Source organism: Lactuca saligna, chromosome 9, assembly GCF_052625555.1.
Source record: "Lactuca saligna cultivar CGN05327 chromosome 9, ASM5262555v1, whole genome shotgun sequence".
In the NCBI taxonomy this organism is placed as follows: domain Eukaryota; kingdom Viridiplantae; phylum Streptophyta; class Magnoliopsida; order Asterales; family Asteraceae; genus Lactuca; species Lactuca saligna.
Window position 1 is genome coordinate 38689068 of NC_136425.1, and position 10681 is coordinate 38699748.

At 34.4% G+C, this 10681-nt stretch overlaps 2 protein-coding genes and 1 long non-coding RNA gene across 3 annotated transcripts; 1 reads left to right on the forward strand and 2 right to left on the reverse strand.

The window, feature by feature from the left end:
- Positions 1 to 3597: 3597 nt before the first annotated feature.
- Positions 3598 to 4826, reverse strand: LOC145017682 (uncharacterized). Its single transcript, XM_078975673.1, has 2 exons — positions 4178 to 4826; positions 3598 to 3860 (listed from the first exon to the last, which is right to left on the reverse strand). Exons 1-2 carry the CDS (start codon positions 4647 to 4649, stop codon positions 3826 to 3828), a joined length of 507 nt encoding a protein of 168 aa, XP_078831799.1. The 5' UTR covers positions 4650 to 4826; the 3' UTR covers positions 3598 to 3825.
- LOC145016233 (uncharacterized) lies at positions 4824 to 5231 on the reverse strand. Its single transcript, XM_078974613.1, has one exon. It carries the CDS (start codon positions 5229 to 5231, stop codon positions 4824 to 4826), a length of 408 nt encoding a protein of 135 aa, XP_078830739.1.
- A 1730-nt stretch (positions 5232 to 6961) lies between these two features.
- Positions 6962 to 7785, forward strand: LOC145017716 (uncharacterized). Its single transcript, XR_013666634.1, has 2 exons — positions 6962 to 7410; positions 7542 to 7785. It is a non-coding gene; the product is annotated as an uncharacterized LOC145017716 (long non-coding RNA).
- The last annotated feature ends 2896 nt before the right edge of the window (positions 7786 to 10681 follow it).

Sequence of the window (10681 nt, forward strand, 5' to 3'; positions counted from 1 at the left end):
GTTTTGTTAAAATTTTTAATCGGTGGTGTCTGGTCGGTTTTAAGAAGTTGAACTAATTCGTCCAGTTTTTAAGGTACACGACCCGACCCGACCCCAGACAAGTGTTGTTGAAATTTTTTTTATTGGTTTCACTTAATTTGGGAACCATGTGGTCTTTTGGTCTAGATTTGCCACCGGCCTGATTGCCCTCACCAATAGTATTTGTTTGTGTGTTTTTCTAGCTAAACACCAAACACCCATCCTAGTTGTTTGTCTCTTTTTATATCGAACAAACCTTCACACTCGATCCCCTTTTTCCACCCCTTTTGTCTTTTGTAGGTATATATCATACGAGAAATTAAATTATCTCTTATCTTTTATGTCTACAATTATTCCTACCCACTAAAATTATGACAAATCACCATTCAATTTAATTTTATTTGATATATTCCTAATATAGTTTTAATGAGTTGGTTAAAAAAATATGGAATAATAACACTACATTTGTAGGCATAAAAAATAGAAATTAATTTAATTTCTCAATATCATATATGTTCTTAGTGATAAATGATAGTCTCTCTCTCTCTCTCTCAATATAATCATGAGAATGGATTGAACTTGTTCCTACCTTCTTAGTCCACGCACATTACGAATTATAATTTCTTTTTGCTAACCCAACACCAAATCGGCAAACCATAAGCAGTTGGACATTCGAGTGCTTCTAACTAGCAACATAAGTGCGATTAACATAAAAGGTTCCACAAGAATAACCGAATATTAAACCAAAAAAAAGGAGTTCATTTGGAGATTATTACGTGAACTAGAAATGGAAAGACCGAATATTCTTCATTACTGAATCTAATTACATCCATTTTCTATATATACAGCAACAGGAAATAGAATAACTTGTATTGTAAAATTACTAATCTGCCCTTCTCATTCTCTAATATTCCCCCTCAAGATGTATCTGAAGAATAAATATTCTTGAGAAACATCTTGGATATAAAAGGTATAATCTTCGTAAAAGGCAACGGTTTTGTGAACATATCAACTAGTTGAAAAGCTGATCGAATTGGCATGAGTTTAATAGATTTGTCAAGCACTTTCTCACGAACGAAATGGCAATCTATCTCGATATGCTTAGTACGTTCGTGAAACGTGGGATTAGTTGCAATCTTGACAGCAACATCATTATCACAAAACATCAATACAGGGGCATTATGGGAAATATTGAAGTCTTTTAGCAACTGTTTTAGCCATATCAATTCACACGAAGTAGATGCCATAGCCCTGTACTCTGCTTCTGCAGAGGAACGAGAAACAGTGGGTTGTTTCTTGGATCGCCATGAGATCAATGAATCTCCTAAGAATACACAAAACCCAGATATGGATCTTTTTGTGTCTAAACATCGACCCCAATCTGAATCACAAAAAGCCTTCAATTGAAAATTTGATTGTTTGGAAAATAAAACACCTTGACCAGGACTTTGTTTTAGATAGCGTAGAAGATGTTTAGCTGCATTCATGTGAATATCTCTTGGATTCGACATAAACTGGGACAATTGTTGTACTGCAAAAGCAATATCTGGACGAGTTATGTTGAGATAAATGAGTCTTCCAATTAGACGTCTGTAAGAAGTAGGATCATCCAAAATAATGTCATCAAATTCATTCAAAGTTTTCCTTGGATCCATTGGAGTATTAACTGGTTTGGAACCCAATAATCCAGCATCATCAATTAGCTGTAATGTATAATTTCTTTGAGACAAAAAAAATTCCTTTAGATGATTTTGCTACTTCCAATTAGCTGTAATGTATAATTTCTTTGAGACAAAAAAAATTCCTTTAGATGATTTTGCTACTTCCAATCCCAAAAAGTAACCCAAATTGCCTAAGTCCTTGAGTTTAAAAACATGACTTAACTGTAACTTGAGCTTGGCAATTTCAATAGAAGACGAACCCATGATGATAATGTCATCAACATACACCAACAAAGCAACGTAATTCTCATTTTGACCTTTGTGAAATAGTGAATAATCTGATTTGGATTGAGTAAAACCCATTGAAAGCATGAAATGAGAAAACTTCTCAAACCATTGTCGTGAAGACTGTTTCAATCCATAGATAGATTTGTGAAGTTTACACACAAGCTTAGACTTTGAACTTGTTGGCAATTGTTCCCCCTGAAGATGAATACCAGGTGGAATATCCATGTAGACTTCCTCATGCAATGTGCCATTAAGAAATGCATTATTAATGTCCAGTTGGACTAAATCCCATGACTTTGCGGCAGCTATAGCAAGAAGCATCTTTATAGTGACAAGCTTGGCCACCGGTGAATAAGTATCAAAAAAATCAACCCCTTCTTGCTGTGTAAATCCCTTAGCCAGCAAACGAGCTTTATGTCTTTCCACTTGACCGTTTGATCCACATTTGACTTTATATACCCAACGACATCCAACTGAATTTTTACCAGGAGGTAAGGGCATAATGGTCCAAGTGTTATTTGCTTTCATAGCAGCCAATTCAGATGACATGGCATCTCTCCATTCTTTAAAATGACTTACTTTAGCATATGAAGATGGATCAATATTAGCTGAAACATTCATAACAAAAGCTTTGTGTGTAGAAGAAAGCTTGTCATAAGAAACATAATCTTGGATAGGATAGGAGCAATGTGTATTTTGAACTACATTACAGTGAAAATCTCGAAGATATGATGGCTGTCTTTGTGGTCGAGTTGACCTTCTAAGAATTGGTTGAACCTCTGTAACAATTGGCTCATTATCTTGATTATCAGGTGTGTGAGTGGTAACATTTGGAACTTGGAGATTTTCAATACTTTCATCTGAAAGAACTACTGGCACCACAATATGAGAAAAAGGATCATTAGACTTGATCACAGAACCATCTTGAAAAGGAAACAAATCTTCATGAAAAACAACATCACGAGAATAAAACATCTTATTAGATGTTAAATTTAAGAATTTGTATGCTTTCATCTCTGGTGGATACCCCATAAAAACACATGATGTGGCTCTAGGGCTGAATTTTGTTCTTTGTGCAGTAAGAGTAGATACATATGCAAGACAACCAAAGGTTCGAAGATGTGAATATTCTGGTTGTTTACCATACAATCTGAAATATGGTGATTGATTCTTGAGTAACTCAGAAGGTGTTCTATTGATGAGATAACAAGCTGTAAGAACACATTCATGCCAAAATTGATCTGGTATTGTAGCTTGAAACATTAGAGCCCTTGCAACATTTAATAAATGTTGGTGTTTGCGTTCAACAACTGCATGTTGTTCAGGTCTAGCAACACATGAATGTTGATGTAAAATGCCCTTCTCATGAAAGAAAGATTGAAAATCCAATTCTTTTGCATTATCTGAACGAAATTTCTTTATGCTCTTATTGAATTGATTAAAAATCATGTTGTAGAATCTTGGAATAACTTGTTGAACATCTGACTTGTTTTTAATGAGAAAAATCCATGTATATCTAGTGTAGTCATCCACAATTGTTACAAAATAACGAAATCCTTGAGGACTAGGTATATGAAACGGACCCCATATATCACAATGGATCAAATCAAACGATTCATTACACATATGATTCATAGAAACAAATGGTAATTTCTTCTGTTTAGCAAGAGGACAAACTAAACAATGAAATTGAAAAGAATTTTTAACAGCTACATGACCCAATTGATCTTTAACATATACAATTCGTTTATTTGAAGGATGGCCTAATCTTTTATGCCATATATCTAATGAAACTGCATTAATATTTTGATTTGTACATGCTCCAACTTGGTTCAAGATGTACAAATCATGTACTTTGTCAACCCTGCCAATCATCTTCTTGAGCTGAGTATCCTGAATGAAAGCATGATCACAAGTAAACTGGATCATCAATTGTTGTGCCTTTGTAAGAGAGCTCACTGATATCAGGTTGAGATTGAAATTTGGAACATATAAAACATCTTTGAGAAAAAATAGATGATCAATTTTAACATTCCCAATAATGTGAACAGGAAGAACCATTTTATTTGGCAAAGTCACAGTATAATTGTTGACCTTTCTTTTGTTGAAGAACATGTCAAGATTATGACAAATATGTTGAGTAGCACCAGAATCTATAACCCAAACTTGAGAGTGATTACCATTATGAACAGATAGAGAAAAGAATTTACCTGTAGTAGTCTCCTCATTTGGATTAACAGATATCATGTGACTTGAAAGAGCAGACATCAAGTGTTGGCACTGAGCTGGAGTGAAGCTTTGAAACATATCATTTAAGGATTGATTAGTTTGACTTTCACCATGGTCAACAGCAGCAGCAGTGTGATTGACTTTTCCTTTTGATTTGTATCCAGGTGGATAACCATGTATTTTGTAACACTTATCAATTGTATGCCCTTGAATCTTGCAATTAGAACAAAAAGGACGATCTCTACGAACATTGGTTGAAACTTGCTTGCGATTATTCGATTTAGCAAGAAATGCCATTGAATTGTTGTTTTGAGTATCATTAGAAATTGATTTCTGTTTCTCTTCTTGAGCCACCAATGAGAAAACACGGTTGATAGCTGGTAATGGATCCATTAACAATATTTGTCCCCTAGTATGAGAAAACGAATCATTTAATCCCATTAAGAAATTCATCACATGTTCTGTTTTGAAATATTCCTCTATCTTCTTGACACCTTCACAATCACATTTTCCACAAGAACAACGAGGCCGATAATTGGACAATTCTTCTGATAGAGATTTGAGTTTGGTGAAATAAACACCAACTGGATCTTGATTTTGAGCGAGATTCGTTATTTCTCTCCGAATCTAAAAAACACGAGGACCATTGCTTTGTTGAAATCGATCCTTAAGATCGTTCCAAATATCGAAAGCAGATTCTGACAACATGATACTAGCAGAGATTTCCTTTGAAACAGAATTAAGAATCCATGATATGACTAGATTATTGTTACGCATCCATGAATTATACATCACAACATCAGAAGAATTTGGTTTAGGAAGCGATCCATCAATAAAACCGACTTTATTTTTGACAAATAATGCGATTAACATAGCTTGACTCCAAGAAGGATAGTTCTCACCTATCAATGGTTGAGAAACCAAAACAAAACCAGGATTATCCGAGTGATGAAGATAATACGGATGTAAACGATCGTCAATCGGAGACACTGTTGAACCAGATGAATTAGATCCAGAATTTCCAGCAGTCGACATTGAAACAGATGAATCGATATAAGGAAACTAAGCATGAGCAAAAGGACCGAACCGGCCCGGGAACCGGCTTCGGCCAAAATCAAGAACCGAACCGGCCCGGCGATTCTACCGGTTCCGAGTCCTGTTTTTGCCAGTTTTTCGATTTTGGAACCGGCTTTCGAGAAATAGCAATGTATTTTGGGCTTACGGTTTTTCGATTCCGGGTCCGGTCTTTGGGAGATTTATTTGAGTTTCAAAGTTACATTAAACACATGTGAAGATTATATATGAGAGAACTTCATGGATTAGTTCATGCATATGCATACCCTTAAACAAGTTCTTTAAGTATTTTAAACTTTACATATAATATAAAAAAGTTGATATATAAATATTTCAAATTTCTTTCCCAGATGATATTACAAAGATTCATAGACTCTTTTTGGCTTGAACATTCTAAAGAAACATGGGTGCAAAAATGTCAAAATGCTCAAACAGCCTAATCTTTCGAATTGCTAAAAGAGGTAAAACTACACGATCACATTCTTTCTTTAAATATCAATAAAGTTCAACACTTTTTGATACTTCATATAAATTCAGGAATTAGGGGAAGCTATAAATTGGAATGAAGTGCAAACACTTACAAATGCACCTGAAATTGTAACCGAATGGAAAACTTTAAAACCAGAGATCATGAAATGGTTTTCAATCTCAAATCCTTCATTCAACAATGGAGAATCCGAACAACAATGCAGAACCCGAACAACAAAACGATGGATTCTCAAATCCTTACACGGTCGCTTTTTTTTTATGTCCAAAGTAGAAGTGCAAGTGACAAAGGCATGGGGTGTTTTGTACAGACTATCCGGTCCGGTTCCCAGTTTTTGGCCGGTTCCAAGGGTCGGTTCTTACCGGGTCCCGGTTCCAAAAATTCATAAAATTATAGTACCGGTCCCGGCCCGACCGGTTCCGGCCGGTTCTCCGGTCCGTTTGCTCATCCCTAAAGAAAACGATAATTTGAACAATCGAAAAAGAAATTGAAGACTGATCTAAAACGATTCAAAGAAAAATTGATGAAATTTCAAGAACAAACAGCGGAATTCGAGCGATTCTTCTCTGATACCATATTACGTGAACTAGAAATGGAAAGACCGAATATTCTTCATTACTGAATCTAATTACATCCATTTTCTATATATACAGCAAGAGTAAAACAGGAAATAGAATAACTTGTATTGTAAAATTACTAATTTGCCCTTCTCATTCTCTAATAGAGATGGAAAAGCTGGGATGAGGTTATTGTACACATGGCTCATAAGTCACACAATCTTTCCTTGTTACTTGCTAACGTTGCTTCACGTTTATAACTAATTAACGCTAATTTACATATTTGATCTTTTAATGTTAACATGCATGTTGCACCATTTGGTTATATTCTAAAACGGTGATGTTTTGTATAAAATAAAGCATCGTTCTATAAATTGAAAAAAATATATAAATATTATTGTATATATAAATAATTAACCTAAATAGTTTTCAGATAAGTTAAAAGATACATACAAATATTATTGTATAAATAAATAATTAATCTAAAATAATTTTCAAATGATAATATAAAGAGCAAATGGTTGACCAATTAAAAAATAAATGGGTAAAAAACGTGACGTGCAAATGAAGGGTGAAGGGTGGAGATAAAGATAAATCTTATTTTGAGAAACTGACTCTGTTTGAATTTGAATCGGTTTCCTATTTGGTATCAACTTTCTTTTTTATTGTGTTTTACTTAATGAAGGACTCTTTTATGGGATTCTCCTATATAATATAATAATGACATTGGTTTAGTTTTCAAATGCATAGCAATTCTTTGGCTACGATGGGCAACAACTACAACCATCGTCAAATAAATAAACTTCTCAAACTGACTGAATCCAATGCAAACATCCTCGAAGATCTGATCAATCGTGTAGAACGTATGGAGGCGGAGTTGCAAAAGTTTCGACAAAATCAATATGAAGGGAGTGATTCTGAGTTTGAAAGGTTCTCTGCATCACCACCACAATACTACAAGCAACAACCACCGTCGTACCACCAACAACCTCCACCGCAACTAGATCAACTAAATGACGCAGGTGAGACTTCTTCAGATGAAGAGTGTGAATGGGGTTTTTGCCTTGTAACCAGACAAAATCAACATCTCTCAAAGGTAGATCTAATACCTCTTTTTAAAAAGAATCTTAGTTTTGATGAATTTAGTGAGTGGGTAACGGAAGTCGAAAGGTTTTTTGAGTTTTATGAAATCCCGGAGGATGAACGAGTAGAATTCGTAACCTACAGATTGGAAGAAGAGGCTTTCTCATGGTGGGAACTAATCCAAAATCTAAACATGCGATTCAATAAACAACCGATTAAGGAGTGGACAGAGATGAAGGAGATGTTGATGGCCCGATTCCTAGATATAAATTGTTTCGTAACAGAGGAATACCAGTCGTCTCATGCTGAATCATAATTAATTGTTTATCAAACGTTTGTTTTGATTGTTATTTTCTTCTTTAGTGAAAATTTGTTATTTATTGGTTTAGTTGCGATTTTGAATTTGATCAGGAAAAACTTATGACCATAAATGGATGACGATGAAATAACAAAAAAGGACTACCACAAGTTCACAACAGAATAATAAATTACAGGCAATTAATATCAGAGTTAGTATTATTTCCACATATCATTTGTAAATATAGTTTGTTATAGCTGAATCATAATCAAGAACAAACTTTTATCACTATCGAATAATGGACTTTTGGAATGAATTCTTACAGAATAAATAATGAACAAAAAGAGGGCCTATTTGATTTGGTGTATTTCAGTGCAAAGGGATAATTACTTTTAAAAGGATGATATATTATTTGATTTGTACATTAGTTATTAATTTTTTTTTTTCATATTTACCCCTCCAACTTGTTAAATTTTATATATTTAGTCATTATGACCGGCTACTCCAGGTTAGCCGGTAAAAATAACTTAATATGGTAATATATTTCTCACTTTGTACACATTTAATCCTTAATATTTTTGTACATATTTAATCCTAAATTTTTTTTTGTTGCAAAATAAGTCATTTTTTTTTTGTACTTATTCAATATTTATAAATGATTTATTTAGGTTTTTCTCGCCACATCTTACGTGGGATAGCCATATCGTGGTGGAATAGGTTGACGTGGTCCTGCTATATGCTATAGGCCAAGATACCTAGTGCGGGCCGGTTGTAAGCCGTATGCACGGAGGCTCGAGAAGAGCGGTTGGGTTAAGGCGGCATGCCGACAAACCCTAGATATTCCAGTCCGATGACTGATTAGGCTAAGGCATTATAATCTGATGAGTGTGCGCCCGTTATGCATGATAATACGTTTGTTGTAACGGGTATTTTAGAGGAACCTCACTAAACTTTGTGTTTACCCAGTTGTTTATGTATTCAGGTTTTATCGTTGATCGTGGGAAGACGAATGTATGACTGTACACATTCATCAACAGTATTGAGGATTACACATTTCTTATATTACTCTGATTTTCGATAAATGTATTTTGGAATAAACGTTTTTTTCTTAATAATGGATTTATAAGCAAATCTGAACCGATTTCTTGACCAAAGCTTCAGTTTTTTGAAGAATAAATGTAACGTCCGCAGATCCGGGCTAGTCAATTTAGAGACGATGAGCATCAAATGTGAGTTTTTGTTGGAAAATAATTTAGAAGAATTAATCGTAAACAAGTTGTATTATATGTTACAAGGGTTTCGTACATATAAAGAACGCCGAAATCCGAGTTATAACGAAGAAGTTATGGTCCGTCGAAGTTTTACGGCAAAACCGACACGGCACCGGGAGACGTAAATAGTGAATTTATGGTAGAAGACTTTTTAGCCTTAGTGACCTAAAAAAAATTTGTAGTATACGTTAAACCGAAAACATACAAAAAAAGAACGCCCAAATCTGACTTCGTATGAGGAAGTTATGAATTTTCTAAGATTTGGCATAGCAGTGCACGACCCGAAACTCGAATTTTAGTTTTAGCGATTTTTGGCCTACGCGATCTAAATTAGAGTTGAATATCCCATTAATAGGAACTCAACGGTAAAAAGACAGACGAAAACGGAGTCCGTATGTAGAAGTTATGAATTTTACGCGGACATTTAACAGTATAATCTCCTCCTACTGTTAAATTTAAGATCGGTCGAGAATTAGCCGATGGAGTCTAAATGAAAGTTTTAGATCTTGTTTTTACCTACGTGTGGATATAAATAATGTCGAGAGTAGAGCTCGTATGTTAAAGATATGGACGAAAATTGGTCCCTACTCTTCGAGCGCGATAAATTAGATACAGTTTTGTAAATCTGAGATAGAATGAGAATTAGTTGACGACGTCTAAATAAAAGTTGTAGTACTCGTAAATACCAACGTGTGGATATTAAGAACATCAAAAATGGAGTTCGTATGAACGAGTTACAAGTTATAATAGCATATTTACGTATTAAAATAAAGTATAAATCATATATAGGTACACACACACACACACACACACATATATATATATATATATATATATATATATATCATTAGAAAGGTATCGACGATGCGGTTATTATAAGACTAGTGTTGAGTACTTTCGACATTACTTTAGTACAAATATCGTTAAATCTATTTAAAATAGTATTATAAAGGGGTGTTTAGTCGTTTATATAACTATAAGGTCATTAAGTAATTATGGAGGGTAGTTTTTGTAAATTCAATTACTATAAATAAGAGACTTAGGCTCTCATATTTCTTGCACCATTCTCTTGATTCAAGAGTCTTTCTCTTCTTATCCCCCGAGCATTTCGGTCCCTCGTGATTCGACTTCTCTTTCTGTAGTTTTAGTATAGTAAGGTGATCGCTGAAGCGCTGCACGAATCTTTCTTAGAAAGATTCAGCGACGAAGTTCTGCCCCTGCAGAGCCCGACTCCTAGCTAAAACCCCTCTTGTAAGTAAGTTATGATTACCTATTTTAATATAGCTTATATTAAAAATTAGTATTGTTATTATGAACTTATAATAAATATTTGAGCTATTATTATGACTTATATAAGTGTCGTTATAATATCTTTTTAACTACTCGCGGTACGGGGAATCTGGTTTAAAGGGCCGCATAGGGTTGTTGGATTTCAGAAGTGCTATATGCCAAAATGGTCCTGCCCTCCAGTGTTTTATGTCTGGTCCTGTATGTACATAGTGGTTGGAAAGTATTGTTTAAATGCTTATATAATTATAATAATAAGACTAATAATTAGTCACGGTAAATATTAGACTAAAATCTAGTGGTAATAATACTAGGTTTCGTCAAAGGAAATTATTTTAAAGTAAACGAAGTGTTGTCCGAGTACCGAGTCACCACCTTATCAAGTGAGTGCATAGTTACTTTCATCTTACGCATAGATATGAAGTATT